This window comes from Callospermophilus lateralis, chromosome 3 (assembly GCF_048772815.1).
Source record: "Callospermophilus lateralis isolate mCalLat2 chromosome 3, mCalLat2.hap1, whole genome shotgun sequence".
NCBI classification, from domain to species: domain Eukaryota; kingdom Metazoa; phylum Chordata; class Mammalia; order Rodentia; family Sciuridae; genus Callospermophilus; species Callospermophilus lateralis.
In genome coordinates, this window is record NC_135307.1 from 69,972,530 (window position 1) to 69,993,644 (window position 21,115).

General features: G+C 32.9%; 1 protein-coding gene across 1 annotated transcript in view; it reads right to left on the reverse strand.

Annotated features, from left to right (window-relative positions):
• Positions 1-21,115, reverse strand: part of Mnat1 (MNAT1 component of CDK activating kinase) — a 221,933-nt gene that overhangs the window by 150,896 nt on the left and 49,922 nt on the right. The window contains exons 3-5 of the mRNA XM_076850400.2: positions 20,934-21,007; positions 6,796-6,899; positions 251-391 (exon numbers count right to left, since the gene is read on the reverse strand). Of these exons, the coding sequence (XP_076706515.1) occupies positions 251-391; positions 6,796-6,899; positions 20,934-21,007 (319 nt within the window). The remainder of the gene's footprint in view (positions 1-250; positions 392-6,795; positions 6,900-20,933; positions 21,008-21,115) is intronic.

The window sequence follows — 21,115 nt, forward strand, 5'->3', positions numbered from 1 at the left end:
AGAAATATGACTATAAAATAATGTTATTCTGTTGATAGTGGTTTGTTTGGTTTTTCTTTTTAATTTGGGGGAGAGTATAATTTCTTATTCGGCATTAGACTTAATGATATCAACAAATAATCACCTAAACTAAATGTAAACCAGAGCACACTGTGGAAATGTCATTTAAATGTCATTATCCAACACAATAAATAATAAAGGTATATCCTGAAGACTAATTTTTTTAATCACAAGTAATATTAATACATACCAGTTCATCTAAAAAAGCCTGCTTATTTTTCCTTTTTAGAATCTGCTGCAGTTGTTCTTCTTTTTGTATAAATAGTCTTCTTTGTTCATTTTCCTGCCGTTCTACCTCTAAAGCTTCCTCCAATTCTTCCTGTTCACGAGTCTAAAACAGAAATTTATATATGCTATGGAATACACTTAGCAACCAACAGCAATCCTACAGCACATCCTGATACTTTATTTATTGCAAGCATAAAACAAACTAAGCACTTATTTTTTAATAATGCAGCAATCTTCTTAGAAGGAACTAGAATTCTTTTTATTTCATGTGAACATGTTTCTATTAAAAAGAATGACTGACATATATCACTATACAAATACTTAAACGAAGAACATTAAGCCAGGAAGCAGAACTGTAACAACTGTACTTAACAATTAGGGTTTTTTAATTTATCCATTATTAGAGACAGTTTAAAGTCATTCACTTTAAGGGATTTAACATGATCTTTATTTTTTCAATTCACATATTAGGTAAACTACCCCACCACCACCAAAAAAAAAAAGTTCCCATGCAGAAAAAGTGTTTTTTTATATACTTTATTTTTTAGTTGTTGATAGACCTTTATTTATTAATACACAGTGCTGAGAATCAAACCCAGTGCCTCACACGTGCCAGGCAAGTGTCCTACTGCTGAGCCACAGCCCAGCCCCTACTTATATACTTTAAATTCAGTATGTGCAAAACTAATTTAAGTATCTGTTCTCCTATATTTTTTATTTCTTCTAGGAGCACAACAATATCTTGAATCAATTCAATCTCAAAGTCATCCTTGTTTACTCTCTCTACTCCCTCATTCTCTTTAAATTAAATCAATTGTTAAGTTCTATGAATTCTCTCACACATCTTACAAACTTCTCCACCTCTACTACCAAAGTCTCTACTCTAGCTCAGGCTTCCAACTCAAGAAGCATAAATAGCAATAAATGTAAAAAGGTTATATTAACAGTAAATGGGAGGTATTTGTGTTTGCAATTAAGAATGACAAGTTTTTGTAAGGTACACAGGTATATAGTGAGAACACAACTGACAGTGAGATAAATTCTCCTTGGAAGTAACAGCAGAATAAGAAAAGGTTTCATACACAGTGTTATGAGTGCAACTGTATCCCCTATAAAGATATGTTAGAGACTGTAATGGTTAATTTGAATCGTCAACTTGATTGGATTAAGAAGGGCTGGTGATTAAAGGGCTTTTGGGTGTTTCAATGAGGGATAGCCAATTGAAGTGGAGATCCTCCGTAAGCGTGGCAGCACTATCAAATAGGATGAGGGCTTGGACAGAATAAAAGTTGGAAGAACAAGGAAGCAGCAGCAGATGCTAGCTCCATTCTTCTTGAAATGGTTCTTGATTGCTGCTGCAATCATTTGAGTATATCAGACTCTCACTCCTTCACTCTTCCAAAGCGGACTCTGCCAGTGATTCTCCAGAAGCCTTCAGTTTAGGACTAGGGTAGCACCATTGATCCCTCTTGTTCTGGGGCTTCAACCTCTTGGACTGTGCAACCACTCGTTTTCCCAGCTCTCCAGCCTGTATACAGCCATTGTGGACTATCCAGCTTCTGGTCACATAAGACAACCAACCTAATAAATCCCCCTTTTATGATTTTACTTCCTATTGATTCTGTTCCTCTAGAGAACCCTGACTAATACAGAGACCTAACTCCTGGTACCCATAAATGTGACCTCATTTAGAAATAAGATCTCGGGCTGGGGATGTGGCTCAAGCGGTAGCGCGCTCACCTGGCATGCGTGTGGCCCGGGTTCGATCCTTAGCACCACATACAAACAAAGATGTTGTGTCCGCCAAAAACTAAAAAATAAATATGAAAAATTCTGTCTGTCTCTCTCTCTCACCTCTCTCTTTAAAAAAAAAAAAAAGAAATAAGATCTTTGCTGATATAACCAAATTAAAATAAGGTCATACTAGAAATCTGGACAAAGACAAACATGGAAGAAGACCTTGTGAAGACCTGAGAAAGGCAAAGATTAGAGTGATGTATCTATAAACCTAGGAATAACAAAGATTGCTCGCAGATTCCTGAGCTTGGAAACAGCAAAACAGGAGTCTCCTCTAGAACCATGAAAAATACTAACACCCTGAATTTAGATTTCTAACTTCCATAATGGAGCAAAGACAAATTCTTGCTGTCGTAAGTCATCCAGTTTTTGGTAATCCGTTACAAAGTTCTGGGAAAATAATACATGGAAGTCCAGCTAAGGACTTCAAACAGTAGGTATTTACTGCCATTTACAGTAAATAGCCATGTAAGCAAAGAGAAAAAAGGAGGAAAGACAAGAAAAAAAGCTGGAAGCTAGGATGCTTCGTAGGCCTAGTCATGAAGTATGAGGGGAGAAAAAAAAAAAAGCTTCAGATATAACTGAAGAGGAAAGCAGAGGGTCTACTGTACCACACTAAAGGAACATATACCATACTAAGGCAACCAGAAGACATTAAGAAAACCTGAGGAATGGGTTTAGAAAGATGAATAGAAACAGTAAGGAATACGGATCAACAGGGTTCAAGACTGACAATAGAAAGACTAGTCAGAAGTATATTCCAATAATCCAGATAAGAAATTATAAGATCCTTAAATAAATAATAATAGAATCAGAGGAGGAACCAGATTTAAAAAATGGTAAGAAACTGATGATCAGCAAAACCTAAAGAGTAACCAGGTTCAGCCTGAACATTTGGAGAGATTCACTATGATAAAGAACATTGTAAGAGACAAAGCAAAATTACTTAATTCAAAAACTGTCACAAGAGACAAAGAAAGACATTCTATAATGATAAAAGACCAACATATAGAAAGATGTAACAATTTTAAACATATATGCACTCAACATCAGAGCACCTAAATGTATAAATCAAACACTGACAACTGAATGAAGAAATAAATAGCAATACAGACAGTAAAAGACCTCAACAGCTTACTTTCAATAATAAATGCAACATCCAAACAAAAGATCAAAAAGTAAACGCAGGACTTGAACATTATAGACAAAACAGATGAACATTTAACCCAACAGCAGCAGAATATATGTCATTCTCAAGCACACACAAAACTTTTTCTGCATGGATCACAAGTCACCCAAACACACCTTAATAAATTTAAGAAAACTAAAATCATATCAAGCATGACAAATACTTTGATTCCCCTTATATGAGGTACCTAAAGTAGTGAAATTTCATAGAATCAAAGAGTGAAATAGTGATTGTCAAGAGCTGGGGAGTGGGAATGGAGAGTTACTAACCAACAGACCTAAAGTTTCATAAAACAACATGAACAAGTTTTAGAGACCTGTGTAATTTTTAAGTGTATTATACAAGTGCTCAAATGATAGATACAATATTAACTGTTCTTACCATACAAAATATAGTAAAACTTTTTAACACTTAAAGAAATTGGAAAGCAAAGATTAAAAAAAGGTTCTGAAAATACTGAATTACAGGTATCTATGATACATCAAGACAAAAATAACTATTAATACCACAGATATATATGGATACATTACATTTAAGAGCTCAGGGGGAAAAAAAACAACTGGCTGTAAAAATATTTGAGAGTACTTATCATAAAGGGATAACTCAAAGAGAATCACTAAAGGGAATCTATGAGAACCTATATTTAAGAGACAGGAAGGAAAGAAAAGGTTCCCAAGAGAACGAAAAGAAAGATAACAGAATGAGGAAAATAATGATATGACTCCACAGAAAGCAAGAGTTCTAATAGCAAGGGAAGATCTCTAAGGAATTTCTCTAACAAATCCAGGGAATTCTCTACGATGCTGCTATGGTGTCAGTAAGTGTCCTCCAAACACCAATATTTGATGTTACCAATACTTGATTCCCAGTCCCTGGTGCTATTGGGAGATAACAGAACCTTAAAGAGGTGTGACCTAGTTGGAAGTCTTACAGTCATATGGTGGTATGCCCTTGAAGCGAATATTGGAATCTAGCCCCTCCTCTTTCTCTCTTTGCTTCCCAGCTTCCTTGAGGTAAACAGTTTCCTTTGCCATATGCTCTCACCATGAAATACTACCTTGCCACAGGCACAAAAGCAATGGGACCAATCAATTATGAACTGAGTCCTTCAAAGCTGAGTACAAAATAACCTTTCCTCTTCTTAAGTTATTTCAGGCATTTTGTTACAATAACAAAAAAGCTGCCAATAACAGATGTCTGAAGATAATCTAATGAAGGAACTGAGTAAATGAGAACCCAGGCCATCCCTCATTCCATAGTCATGTCAACTGGAGTATTCTGAGTAACCTTTCATGGAGATGGCAGGGACGGACCATTTCACCTACTAAAACCTAAAGACAACTGAAGTTCTTATGTGTTCTAGGTCTTTTCTATTCCTCCAGTTTCAACTGTCTCTCTCTTGACTTTGATAATACATAATTACTTACAACTCTCAGGACTTTCCATGATTATCCATACCTTCTTCCCTTTGCTTATGATTGCTTTCTCCCTGGAATGTCGTTGTGCTAGCCTCCCTAACCCCACTCATCTCAACTTCCTCACCTGGGTAACTTCTACTTGTCCTTCAGAAGTCTATTCAGGCATTTTTCTTGGAATGCCTTTCCCAGTCTTACAGAATAAATCAAGTATCTCTACTCTTTGCTCCCTTAATAACAGGCATATAATTCTTTCACAGTGATCCAAATATTGTGAAATTACCTGATCCATTGAGAATGAGGATATTTATTTTTGTATAATACCCTATGCTTACCAGATGTGTAACAAATATTTTTAAATGAATTTTTGCCAAATTATTAGACATTCTACATAGCAATCTCTGCTATGCATGAGAATCTAGAAAACTGAAAATGAAAATTAAGCTAATCTTAACTAAGATTTATTTCAAGATTAGATGACCACAGTTTAGTTTTTCCATGCTTACACAGATGTTAAATGTCAACAAATAAGACCTGCTCAGTAAAAAATTCAGTAATATTTTCTCCATCAGAAATGAGTCATTTTATGTGCCTAATCAAGCAAGAGATCTTTGTACCTTTCTTTTTTCATACATCTCTAATATTTTTGGAATAATGAGAATTCAACATTCAGAGACACAAGCAAGTTACTACCTCAGATTAGAAAAAGACATATAAATTAGCTTATGCTCCATAGGTCACTTCAGGGCATGTTCAAGCAATGATGTACATTAACTAGCACCATTCTAAAAAAAAAATGTGGTCCTGAATCTGTATGTTTGTATCAATACCAAACTCTCATATAAGCAGGACTAACAAGTATGATACTCTGCACAGAATGATCAATTAATAAATGATAAATGATAATCAATTAATAAATGAATTATTCACAAAAAGTTATAACATAACCATGTGTTAATCATTAATACAGAAGAAAATAACAGTATAAATAATCTCATTGAAATAAGCATGAATAAAGTTATCTGTTTTAGTCAATAACCTATATTCCCAGATAATTAAAAATTCCTACTTTAAAGAAACACAATCATTCTAGAATTAGATTATTCTTTCATTATAATTCTCAATATTACTTCCTAGCTCAAAACTATGGGATTAAAAAAAAAGGAAGGCCCTCCCACTATTGAGGTATCTTTTAAAGAAAGCTAAGCTGGGAAATTCCATGAGAATTTTATGGCAGGAAAGAAGTATCTAAATGAAACACTGTAAGATTATAAGGAAGCCCCTCCAAATCACAAAATAAAAGCTACATGATACAAATAAACTTGTGTCATTTTAGTAAAGAAGGTATGTCAAAAGTAATTAACCTCTACCTTCCCCCATAACTAGAATGTCAAGTTGCAAGATAAAAATGATCGCTAAATTTTATAAATTAGACAACTGCATCTATGAGCAAGTTATTCTTTTTCCTTTATAGAATAATTTTAATAATAAATTGTAATTACTAAAATATTTAAAAACAAATTTTGATATAGATTAACAAAGCAAACCAAAATTAATTTTGTATGTGGTAATATTACTATATTAATCAAACCAAAAAAAAAGTACCTAATAGAAAAACCAAAGTTAAGCTTAGGTAACACATTTGTTTCTCCAGTTTAACTATAAATTTGTTTTAGTTTCTAATAAATGGTGTCTTTATCTCCATCGATATCTGTCTGAGTTCTCTCTACTATCCCCTGCTTTAGATGAAAAAGAAATTAAAGTTCAAGGATAAACATAAGCTTCCATTATTTTGTGACCATTATCCAAATACATACTTATCAGAGAATCACAAAGACAGATAAAACTAGCATTTACAACCACCTACCTTAAGGATTTATTTTCTTAAGAAAGCACAGTTTCACATAACACTGTCAAATTGCTTTTGCTACAGTAATGTGTACATCCCTACCTACATACCTATATAACATATTAGTATTCTGACATAAATTTCAATTCAATTCCTTATAAATACAACTGGTATTATAGAAAGACAGCCTTCTAAAGTATCATGTGAAAGCAATTGTTCATAATACAAAAGAAAAAAGAAAATACATAGCAACCAACCAGCTTTAACTTATTTTTCTGAATGATATCTTTGTTTTCCTTCTGGTATAGTTCCATTTTCTTTTTGGTGTTTTCCAAATCCACATTGTTGGTCAAGTTGAAAACTGAATCAGAAAGAAAACAATGTCATGAAGTGCAGTTTAATGTAAATCTTGAGTAGATAATAAAAAACAAATCTTCACCACAGTGACTTTTTAATTCATTGAGTTATCATTTCTTTATAGCACTATTTGTATCCTGATCCTATTATAGAGACTATCTCTAGTTAGCAACTATAAGGGTTTTTTGTTGTTGTTGTTGTTGTTTGGTTGATTGGTTTCATTTTGTTTGTTTGTTTGTTTTGGTACCAGGAACAGAACCTAGGGGCACTTTACCACTGATCTACATTCCTAGCCCTTTTTGAGATATGGTTTAAGTTCATTAGGGACTCACTAAATTGCTGATACTGGCTTTGAACTTGCAATCCTCCTCCCAAGTTTCTGGGATTACAAGCATGTACCACCATGCCTGGTGGCTACTATGTTTTCTTAGCCAAATATACAGACTGTCAGACTACAGCACAAAATATCTAAATATCAGAATCAGTCCAAAAACCAAAGTAAATATTTGCTATAATCACATTAGATTTTATAAAAATAAAATCTAATGTGATTATAAACTTAAAAGCATATAAAGGATTGCCATTTTTTAAAAAATAAAAAAAGTAAGTCTAGGATCTATTATACTGATAAGATTAATACTGAAAAGAATCTGTGCCTCGAAATAGAAAAATTGTCCAAAGAAGTTTCAAAAATCATATATTTGTATAACTTATATCAAACAAAAATCAGCTTTTATTCACTTTGCAATTGTCTCCAATATGGCTAGGCTCAAGCTTTAATTATTTCCCACATAATCCTAATCTAGAAAGTATAAAACAGAAAGGAGTTGAAATTTAAAAGGGAAAGCAAAGGATAAAACTGGCACAAAACTTAAGACTAAACACAAAAAACTATACCAAAAAAAAAAAAAAATCAAGAAATGGGCAAAAGAACTAAATAGACATTTCTCAAAAAAAAAAAAAAAAAAAAGAGAGAGAGATACAAATGGCCAACAAATTATAAAACAATGTTCAACATCCCTAGCAAACAGGGAAATGCAAGTCAAAACTACACTCCAGTCAGAATGGCAATTATCAAGAACATATATAATAATAAAGCTGATGAGGATGTGGGAAGAAAGGTATACTCATACACTGTTGGTGGAACTGCAAATCAGTGCAAACACTTTGGAAAGCAGTATGGAGATTTTCAAAAGAGTGCGAGTAGAACCACCACATGGCTCAACTACCCCACTCCTTGATATTTATCCAAAAGAACTAAAACCAGCATACTCTAGTAATACAGCCACATCACTGTTTATAGCAGTGCAACTCACAATAATCACATCATAGAACCAGCCAGGTGCACAACAACAGATAAAGAGATAAAGAAAATGAGGTATATATACACAAAGAAGTTTTATTCCAGTATAAAGAATGAAATTATAGCATTCGCTGGTAAATCATGCTAAATGAAATAAACCAGACTCAGAAAGTCAAGGGTCTAATATTTTCTCTCATATGTAGATGGTAGAGCAAAATAAGGGTGAAGAAGGGAGAGGAACACTACAAAAATGGGAGACCAGTGGAATGGATCAAATTATGCTGTGTCCATGTGTCAATGTACCACAGTGAATTCCACCTTTAGGTACCCCATAAAGTACTAACATATAAAACCAATAAACAGATGGGAGGGAAGGCCAGTGGAGCAGAGGAAAGCGGAACAGGGAGGGGAGGAAGAGAGAAGGTACCAGAGACTAAAATGGAACAAATTATGATTCTGATTACGTCAAAATGAACCCCATTATTATGTATAGCTATAGTGCACTAATAAAAACATTTTTAAGTTGAAATATTTCCTTAAGAGAAGCCACTGATGCATGTTTAGACATTGCTAAATTTTCAGTGAGTTAGAACTGTCTTTTTATAATTTCTACTCCAAATAATCTAAATTATAAATCTCATACTCCCTCCTTAATTTACACACACAGTCAAAAAGTTACTATAATGCTCTAAATCAAAACAAACACACCTGGCTTAGCACACATATGAACTTATGTGAAGGGTACCATCCCAATATCCCACCCCTAAAGAATCCATATCATTAAGACTATTCAGTTTCAAAATTCAATTCATACCTCCCTCAGCTTCCCCTGTAATCTTTCTCTTCCCATTATAAGTGTGTCTACCCATTCTCCAATTTAATCACCATTGCTTCCTGCTTCTAATCCTACCAACAAGATGGAAAATTCTGCTCAATCCCCTTTGTTTCTATAGATTCTTGATCATCTCACTCTTTCCTTGAAAGTCATACTGGAAGATCAATATAGAGTCATCTGTTTTGTTGAGTATGGTCATAAACAGACTCAAAAAGACCAATTTAATCCATAAAAATATAATTGCCACCTCAAAAAGTCCACTTATTTCAGAATACCAATTTATCATAGTCATTGTTAAAAATTCAGGTTCATTTAGGTATGTAAACATTGGTATACTTATTTTTAATACATAACAATTTTTAAACCAGGCAGAAATTGAGAGATAATGAGCAATAATACCCACTAACTACTTCCCCAACATTTTAAACATGAAGTAGAAAAGAAAACAGTAATGGAAATAAGCCATGGAATCTAACTAGTATTCAATGTGGGGCATTCCCCATTAATCCCCAGGTCCTGACACAAAATGATCAAAGAAGGAAGCTCCAAGAACTACCCTCTGCAAGGTACCATGATCTATTAAATAATATAGTGATTACACTGTCTTTGTCGATCACTCACAAAAACTTCCCTTTACATATAATAGGCCATTCTCTGAACCACCGATTTCCATCGTACTCAACATTTACCAGATCCAACCAATGTAGCTTCCCTCTCATTTGTTCATTTGAAGGACTTCCTTTTCAAAGTTTTGCTTAAAGAACACACTTTATACAGCAAATATCCATGGACCATATATAACAAGCACTTGACCTAATCACCTTATTTAATCCTCCTAACAACCTTATAAGATAGGTTCTGATGTTATTTACCCTTTACAAATAAAGTTTAAAGATATTTAAAAAAAAAAACTTTACAGCCAGTTAATGTGGGAACCAGGATTTTAGTGTAGTCAGATTCCAAAACCTAAATTTTTATTTATAACACTTCTCTAAATGAAAACCATGACTAGTCTAGTTCAGCATTCCTCTGCATCTGTATAGACTCCATATTTCTGTATCTGTACTAAAACCCTTCCCTCTATCCAAAGGGGACATTTTAGTATTAATCTCAATCTGAAACGACTATGAATATCCAGATTTGACTGACCTTTATATACCCAGCCTAGTCTCCAGCTATTCCTCAAATTCACTGTGCAGTTACTCTCTTTCCATACCCAAATTATTGGAATTAATAACAACAACACATTACCTAATTTCAGTCTGATGTCACATGTTCACATTCTACCTTGTATAATTGTTTTCAATGTATATTATCTTGGGTGACCAATTAGAATGTTCCTAGAGGGCAGATTCTAGCCCTGACTTACATTTAGTACCACTCCTTCAATTTCTACTATATTCCAATTGGAATGGCAAATATCTAATTCACAATAATAAAAGCTGATTAGTATGTGGGACAACAGAAACTCTCATTAATTACTGGTGATAATGTAAAATTATATTGCCACTTTGATAGGTTTTATTTATTTTTTTAATATTCTTCTAGTTGGAGATGGACACGATGCCTTTAATTTATTTGTTTATTTTTATATGGTGCTGAGGATCAGAACCAGTGCCTCACAGGTGCTGGGCAAGCTCTATATCACTGAGCCACAATCCCAGCCCAGCAGGTTTTATTTTTATAAACCTAAATAAATATAGATATCTCATACTAGACAAAGGCACCAAAAACATACATTGGAGAAAAGATAGCCTCTTCAACAGATTGGGAGAAATCTTTACCATGTACACATCAGACAGACCACTAATTTCCAAGATATATAAAAAACTCAAAAACAACACCAAAAAAAAAAAAATAAATAACCCAATCAATAATGGGCTAAGGAACTAAAACGACACTTCACAGAAGAGGATATACATTCCAATCAAAAACTATATGAAAAAATGTTCAACATCTCTAGCAACTAAAGAAACACAAAACTAAGATTTCATCTCATTCCAGTCAAAATTGCAATTATCAAGAATACCAACAACAGGGCTGGGGTTGTGGCTCAATGGTAAAGCACTTCCCTAGCATGTGTGGAGCATTGTGTTTGATTCTTAGCACTGCATATAAATAAATAAAATAAAATCCACTGACCACTAAAAAATATTTTTTAAGAAATACAACCACAATAAATGTTGGCAAGGATGTGGGGTAAAGGGTACACTCATACATTGCTAGTGGGGATAAAAACTGATGCAACCACTCTGGAAAGCAGTATGAAGATTCCTTAGAAAACTTGGAACAAAACCACCATTTGACCCAGCTATCCCAGTCCTCAGTTTATACCCAAAGGACCTAAAATCAACATACTACAGTGACACAGCCACATCAATGTATATAGCAGCTCAATTCACAATAGCTAAACTATGGAACCAATCTTGATGCCTTTCAACAGATAAATGGATAAAGAAAATGAGATATATATACACAATGTAATGTTACTCAGACTTAAAGATGAATAAAATTATGGCATTTACAAGTAAACAGATGAAGTTGAGGAATATCTTGCTAAGCAATATAAGCCAAACCCAAAAAACCAAAGACCAAATGTTTTCCTCTGATCAGTAAATGCTAATCCATAATGGGGGTGGGTGGGGAGAAAATGAAGCAACTTTGGATTGGGCAAAGGGGAGTGAGGGGAGAGGAGGGGTATAAGGGTAGAGAGGATAGCGGAAAGAGATGAACATTATATTACCCTATATACATGTATGATTGAAGGAACAGTGTGAGTCTACATCATGTACAGCCAAAGAAATGAGAAGTTATGTTCCTTTGTGTACAATGAGTTGAAATGCATTCTGCTGTCATGGATGACTAATTAGAATTTTTAAAATTTTAAAAACATTCTACCATATAACCTAGCAATGAAGCTTCTAGGTATTTATCCAAATGAGTAGAAAAATATGTCCACACAAAATCCTGCAGAGACATGGTTATGAATATGTCCTTCAGTAGGGGAATGGATAAACTCTGGTACATCTCGAAAATGTTCAGTGCAAAAAGAAATGAGTTAAAAAAACATGAAAGAAACTTAAATTCTTTTCATTGGTGAAAAGAGCCAATGGAAAAAAAACTACATACTTCAAGACTCAAACTATATGACAATCCAGGAAAGGCAAATATATGGAGACAGTTAAAATAAATAATTAATTGATTTATTTAAAAATTCAGTGGTTGCAAGGGAATAGCAAGGGAATAGCAAAGGAAGGGAATAACAAGCAAAGACCAGAGGATTGTTCAGGCAAAGAAACCACCCTGTATGACACCATAATGGTGGATAAAGGTCACTCACTATACATTTGTAAACCCATAAAATACACAACACGGAGAGTGAGCCCTAATGCAAATCATGGATTTTGTGTGATGATAATGTATTAAAGGAGGTTTGTCAATTTTAACAAATGTACCACACTGGTTGAAGACACTGATAGCAGAAGAAGCAGTATCTATGTGAGGATAGGAGCTATATGAAAACTCTGTACTTTCTGTTCAATTTTGAGGTGAATCTTAACTGTTTTAAAATATTTTTAAAAAATAAAACAACTTCCCATCTGGTAAGAACATAGGAAATACTTGAATTATTACAAAAGTAAAAATAAACTAGTGTTAACATGTATTATTAATTTTATAATTGTATATGTAATTAATAACATTTATAATTACAAATCTGAACATAGCAAAGTAAGAAAATTAAAAACTATAGAAAGAAATAATCTTGGTTTCTTATGGTATTAAGCTACTGAAAAGTGAACATAATCACACTGATATCCTATGACAGAACTCTACTAGAATGCTGAGTAGCTTAAACAAAAAACAAAAACATCGTTTTTTGGTAGGCTAGATAATTTACTACTGATTTAAACTTTCCATTAAATAGATCTCAGAAATAAGTGAACATTAATACTAAGTGAAATGTATATGTTTAGATACAATTTATTTTATGCTTATTAAAAATATTGTGATTAATTCTAATAAAAGTAACAGCCATTTTTTTCACTTAGAAAGCAAAGGTAATAGCAATATCATAGAGGCCAATTATTTATACAGAACACAAACATCTTCCTTTAAAAAGTAAGAAAAGAATCACAAATGTGAATTACTATCTTAAAAACTTTTTATGTGAAGCAGAACTCACTCATACCACAAGGAATCAGGTTGATATAATAGCTTGAAGAAAAAGGAATAGAGGCTAATTTTCTATAGCAATCATTTGACCCTTTATCTGCTTAATGGTTTACCTCAGATGTTGACCTGTCTGTAGTCAAGTATTAAAAGCAAACAAAAAACCTATTGTATTTGCTGAAAGATTTAATGTTATTTAAGTACAATTTTAGGTCTTTTTTTGACATCCAGAATTTATAATTAAAGGCCTTAGGGCTTTCTCACCCTTTTAAAAATAAGTATTGTCTTCACCAAAAGAATAACCTATTTATTATAAAACTAAGAACAAACCTTTGAGATAATCCCTGGGACCAAAAGGAACAAGAACTTTTATGTATAATTGTCATAACCACAGGGGAGGAAAAAACAGTCTATTTTTAGTACCATAAGAAAATTCATCTTCGTATGTGCCCCTTCTACTGTAAATTTTTATGCCATTATTCAAAATTGTAAGTTTTAAATTTTTATAATTATGATTTGAAAATATTCATAATAAAATTTATATAATGAAATTATTTCATTCCAATTAATGAATCCTCTAACACTGACAAACCACCCCACTAATTTTAATCTTCTCACACTAGACTTAAATATTTTCAATACCACCCTTCTACCTAAAAGATCAAGGTTAAATTTCTTCAATATCCTTTAAAAAAATTGCTCCAACCAACTTTCTTTTCTCTCATCTCTGACTATTCAACAGCACCCCATGTTCTAGACTCAGACTACTAACTTCTCTTTTTAGCCTACCAAGTACTTTTATGCACTTGTGAGAAAAACCTGTTCTTAAAATTTGGTTCCATTATTTACCAGCAGGCTCTCTGTGCCTGTTCTCTATATGTAAAATTTGGTTTAAAAAATGTATATCTTGGGACTTGGGTTGTAGCTCAGCAATAGAGTGCTCACCTAGCACGTGTGAGGCGCTAGGTTCAATCCTCAGCACCACATAAAAATAAATAAATAAATAAAGTTATTGTGTCCAACTAAAAAAAAATATTTTAAAAAATGTGTATCTCTTAGAGTTGAAAAATTATATAAGGTGTGTACAGTCAGTCTGGAACTTATAGGTACCCATTAAACTAACATTTTATAATTTAAAAGTATGAATAAAACAACATAGACAGCTACTCAACCAAGATTTCTTTTTTTGTACTGGGGATTGAACCCAGGGACTCATGCTTTCCAGGCAAGCACTCTACCACTGATCTATACAACCCAAGTCCTCAACCAAGATTTTTAAAGGAAGTTTTATTTATATAACAATCAGAACAAAGCCACACTATTAAATTAAAACTTAAAAAATCTAAAAGACTAAAGACGTTACCTCATCTTTCATTTCTGCATGCTTGCCATCCAAAAACCAAAACAATAAAAAATACTGCCTATTCTCCAGATTTTATTATCTTGATTAGTATCATGAAACTTTCAAAGTCAAAATATTTCATCTTGTCTACTCTTTTTAATTCACTTCCTACATTAAATAAGTCATTTGAATATTCTGTTTCAAAATATTACCTTTGTCTGTCACCTATTCCCCATTAATTTCTACTTATTTTTTTCATTATCATTATTTTTATCATTATCCAAATTACTGAAATGGCCCCTAAAAAATTTCATTGGTTTTGCTACTAGCCACAGACTAAAATCCCATTTTGTCTCATTAGCCCATATGTATATAACATGTATAAAAAATTGGATACAGTATATAAGAGTTAATATAATTATGTAATATAGTTATATAATACAAATATAATTTTAACACTTATTAATATAATATACAAGCTCTAGATTACAAATTCCAACCTATTTTAGTGCACCTGTGTCAATTTCATTAAACTATTTGCAGAACTAAAATCTTGGGACTTTAATGGGTTACCCTAACAAGTTTACAAACTTCTCCTTTTTTGTAATTTTTATTTTTAATTGGCAAGAACTGTATATGTCCATGGGGTATAATAGCATGTGTATATGTATGTATGTACATACATATACAAACTATACATACATACATACTATATATATATATATAAATGGGGTATTATATCAAGTCAACTCACATATCACCTCACATAGTTTTTTGTAATGAGAACATTTAAAATTATTTTAGCAATTCTGAAATATACAACACATTAACTGAAGTTACCATGCTGTGCAACAGGTCTCAAAAATTTATACTGCTTATCTAACTGAAATTTTGTCAACATCCACCTCCACCCCACCCCCGCTTACCACTAACTCATGGTAAAACACCATTCTACTGTCTACTTCTGTAACTTTATTTTAAATTCTACATATAAGTGAGATCGTGCTTTATTTTTCTTCCTGTGCCTGACTTATTTCACTTCACACAATATCCTCCTGATTCATGCTTGCCACAATTAAGAGGATTTTCTTCTAAGTCTGAATAGTATTCCATAAGACATACATACCACACTTTAGCCATATATAGAATAATGAACACTTAGGTTGATTCCATATCATATCTTGGCTACTTTGTATATAGCTGTTATGAACACAGGGATGCAGAGAGATCTCTTCAACATACCAATTTTAATTCTTTTGGATTGAATTCTTTCGAATGCCCAAAAGAAAAATTACACCACACAATAATTCTATGATTAATGTTTTGAGGAACGTTCATATTGTTCTCCATATGGTTGTACTAATGATATTTTTATTAACAGTGTCTTTACAAGAGTTCATTTATATTCACATCCTCATTAATACTTATCATTCATCTTTTGGATACTAGAGGTGTGGTGATATCTCACTGATTTGCATTTCCCCGAGTAGTGATATTGAATATCATTTCGTAAATCTGTTGATTGTCGGTATGTCCACTTTCAAGAAATGTCTATTTAAGACCTTAGCCCACTTTTTAATTATTTTCTTTCTTGCTGTTCAATTGTTCAAGTTCCTTGCATCTTGGAGATTATCTCCTTCTCAAGTTAACAAATATTTTCTGCTATTCTGGACTGTCTCTTTACTCTGTTGATTGCTTCCTTTGCTATGCAGACGGTTTTTCATCTGATGAAACCCATGTGTCTATTTTTGCTTTGGTTGTCTACAATCCTAATCTCTCCTTAACCCAGATCCAGCTTGTTTTACAAGCTTCATTTTCAGTCATATCCCATGCTTTCTCTACTTGTAACAGACTCTTTGCTCATCCTCCACCATTTTATATGCCTTTCTGTCTCTGTGCCTTTTTCTTTTGCTACAAATGTTCTTCCATTGCCTTTCTACCTGACAAATTATTCACCTTTTTTTAATTTACTTTTAATGTTTTTTTTATTTTCAAATGACACAATAACTATACATATTTATGGAGGACAGTGTGATATTTCAATACACGTATATAGTATGACTACTGTGTAATGATCAGATCTAGGAAACTGGCATATCCATCACGGTAAATTTATCATTTCTTTGTGTTGGGAACATTCAAAGTCATCTCTACTAGCTACACAATTGTTATTTACCACTGTTATCCTAATGTACTGTAGAACATTAGAAGTCATTCCTTCAATTCAAGTGCATTCCTGTACCCCTTAACCATCCTCTCCAATTTCCTTTCCCCCACAGTCATCGCAGGTTTCTCTTAATCGTTTAAAATCAAACTCAAATATTATCATGTCTCTGAATTTTACTAAATATACCTCTATTTACTAATGCTGGGTTAATTGCTTTCTTATCTTTATTCCCACAGCATTTTATAAATACCTATAAGATTTGTCACATTATAGTTATTTGTTTACATAATTACCTTCCCACTTAAAGTCTGAACTTATTGAAGAAACATGTATTTCCAACAGTAAAGTAACTCATATGAAACAATAAATGTTTGCTAAAGTGAGCTGATTTCAGAAAATAAAGTAAATCCGTGAAGCTAGATCCCAAAAAGCAGTGCTTCAAATAATAGTGGAACCAGTCTTTAACCAACATCAGGATTTATAGTTGATTTCTTTGCATAGTCTACTAATCATATACACATTCATATTCATTCATTCATTCCCTCCTCCTCTGTTCCTCTCCCTTCACCCCCATATCTATCTCTATACCTTTCTCTTTCTCTCCCCAAATAACTTAAAATGCATATTAACAATATTGTAAGTATAAAGTCATTCTCTAATTTAATGACAAACAGCAAAAGTCTAGCCATTAATTGGAGTTTGCCTTCTTTCTTATGTAAACAATAACTTTCCTCTACATTGCTGAGTTTCCATTTTTTAAAAAAGTGAACTGAGAACAAGAGAAGCTAAATCCCATAGTTTTGTGATTTTTTTTCCCCAACTTTATATACACTTATTTAATTAACATAACTGCAAAAATAAATGCAATTGGCACAAGGAAGTTTGGTTAACAATACAAATAACTCTTGATGTGTAACTAAACAGAGGAGAGAAATACAGAGATATACTTGAGGACAGCTTCTAATAGGCAGCATTTACCATGTATTCATTATGCTCAGGGTATCGGTCAGTACATTTTATGAAAGGTCAAAGGAATGTCAGTTAATGAGATAATTAAGCAGAAGTTGGTTAAAAGAATTTCCAAATACTTTAAAATGAAGACAGTCCCTCATGAACTGTACATAATAGCATAATCATTTTCTAATTAAATGTTCTAAGCCTCTGGTAAGACGTTCCCCCTTCTAGTAAAGAAAGTATAACATATTGCATATCACAAACATTCTGACTTGCTCTTGCCTATTGATCCTAGTTCCCACTTCTGAACATGAATTCGTTTTACCCAAAGGCCCCAGGTTATCCATGCCTCCAAACTAATTCATCTCATAGCAAAAATGTATTTTTTTAAATCACGGCTCAAGAACCTATCCCTTATCTGTTCCTTCTATGTCCATCAGTTTCTGACCGTAAGGTTGGAATTGTAAATATGCATTCAACTTGCCCTGCAACATCTATAATCTCATTTCCCTTTGTTACCTAACAGATTTTTGACTAATTATATTGCCTGTAGAATATATATGTAAATTGGGTTTCATCCTGATTGCTATCCAACTGCTTGTCCTATACTTAATATCTATATATAACCAGATTTATACATACTTGCCCAGTTCTTCCAGATTTCTGTTAGGCATGTCTTCTCAGTCCATATCCTAACTTTGCTTTGTCACGCCCAAATCCACCATCTTCTCAACTAAAATTCATAGTAACTCACACTTGCTAAGATTATATGCAAATGAGTATAAGCAGAATGAAAAAGCAGTGACTCTATAGCACTAAAAGATACCTAAATCATATTCTATATATGCTTCTGTTCTGGCATAACAAATGAAATTAGACATTTTAGAAAAGTTTTGATAATGAGTAAAACAAAAAGACTTTCTGTATTTTCTCAAAAAGGATATTTTAAAAGAATTAGAATACGCATTCTTTAGAAATTTATATTTTCTAAAAATTTACTATACATAAACCTTCTGAAGAATAACCAATTTTTGGTCTAGGGATGCAGCTCAGTGGTACAGCACTTGGGTTTAATATGCAGTACCACATAAAACAAAAAAAGAAAGAAAAGAATAACCAATTTTATTATCATATTTTTAATAATAAAGACTATAATTATATTTGACTATCAAGTTTTAGTGAATAATAAAAAAGCAACTGACTCTCATAATCTCATTCTAATTTTCATAGACTAAAACCTTTGTGTTATTTCCTAACCTACACTTTAAAATAATTATGAATACTTTTTTAAAAAAACATTAATTTTTGAATCAATATAACTTCTAGACTTTTTTTTTATTAGTTGCTCAAGACAATACAATGATCTTGACATATCTTACATTTGATTCAAATAGGGGATGAGTTCTCATTTTTCCATGTGTACAGATTCTAGACTTTTTAACATCTCTAAAATTTCATTTAAGAAAACAGAAACAATCTTAGAGTAGTTTTGATTTGCATTTCTCTAACTGCTAGCGATGATGAACATTTTTTCATATATTTGTTGATTGATTGTATTTCCTCTTCTGAGAAGTGTCTGTTCAGATCCTTGGCCCGTTTACTCAGTGGGTTATTTGTTTTTTTTGGTGCTTAGTTTTTTGAGTTATTTATATACCTTAGAGATTAGTGCTCTATCTGATGTGTGAGGGGTAAAGCTTTGCTCCAAGATATAGGATCTCTATTCACCTCACAGATTGTTTCTTTTGCTGGGAAGAAACTTTTTAGTTTGAGTCCATCCCATTTATTGATTCTTGCTTTCAATTCGTATGCCAAAGGAGTGTTATTAAGGAAGTTGGGGCCTAATCCCACATGATGAAGATTAGGGCCTACTTTTTCTTCTATTAGATGCAGGGTCTCTGGTTTTATTCCTAGGTCCTTGATCCATTTTGAGTTGAGTTTTGTGCATGTCCAGTCAGAATGGCAGCTATTATGAAGATAAACAACAGTAAGTGTTGGCAAGTATGTGGGGGAAAAGGTACACTCATATACTGCTGGTGGAACTGCAAATTGGTGCAGCCAATATGGAAAGCAGTATGGAGATTTCTGGAAAATTAAGAATGGAACCACCATTTGACCCAGCTATCCCTCTCCTGGGTCTATACCCAAAGGACTTAAAAACAGCATACTACAGGGACACAGCCACATCAATGTTTATAGCAACACAATTCACAATAGCTAAACTGTGGAACCAACCTAGATGCCCTTCAGTAGATGAATGGATTAAAAAAAATGTGGCATATATACACAATGGAATATTACTCAGCAATAAAAGAGAATAAAAACCTGGCATTTGCAGGTAAATGGATGGAGTTAGAGAAGATAATGCTAAGTGAAGTTAGTCAATCCCAAATAACCAAATGCCGAATGTTTTCTCTGATATAAGGAGGCTGATTCATAGTGGGGTAGGCGTAGGGAGGGGGGAGCATGGGAGGAATAGACGAACTCTAGATAGAGCAGAGGGGTTGGAGGGGAAGGGAGAGGGTAGAAATGATGGTGGAATGTGATGGACATTATTATCCAAAGTACATGTATGAAGACACGAATTGGTGTGAATATACTTTGTATACAACCAGAGATATAAAAAATTGTGCTCTATATGTGTAATAAGAATTGTAATGCATTCCACTGCCATATATAAATTTTTAAAAAAATTATAAAGACTGAAAAAAAAGAAAACAGAAACAATAGTTTTATTTTTGTTTTGTTTTGTTTTGCAAAAGTATCCTTTTGACTAATCAAATCAGCAAGAAAAGGCACTAAGATTTCTCAAACCTCTGATTCCAGAACACTGTATATCAGAAAGCTACTTCAAGAGTCCACAGCTTTGAAGTATTTTCAAACTACTGTGTCAACAGAAGCATAAATAATGATAAGCAACATATGACTTTAGTTATCATGGATAATTACTAAAAATCCTACCCAAAAAATCATAACATTATTTCCTTTTGCTTAAACTATTATTAACATACAAAGAATACATATAGACATTGTCTTCCTTCCCAGCTAGAATATTACTATCTCTACTAATAATTTTTTAAGATAAATTACTAAAGAATATCCTTTACTAAGTATGCCTTCAATTTGACAAATATAAATTTAAGTGGACAAGAGATTCAATTAGGTAAAATTAGTTATCACAAAACCTGTTAAAAGACTTTTAGATAAGACATTCTCCTAAGCATCTAAATGATAAAAGCACAAGGTCTCAGGTCTCAAATTAAAACATACCAATTTCCTCCACTTCTTCTAGGAAATCATTATATTCTCTTAGACTAGGAAAATCTTCTTCTCTTTTATTGTATCTTAAAGACAAGAAAACATCAACATGTTACATATATTTGCATTCAATATTTTAGAACTAGTTTGCTTGTTCTTAACCTCATTCATATATGACATATAGAAAATGACTG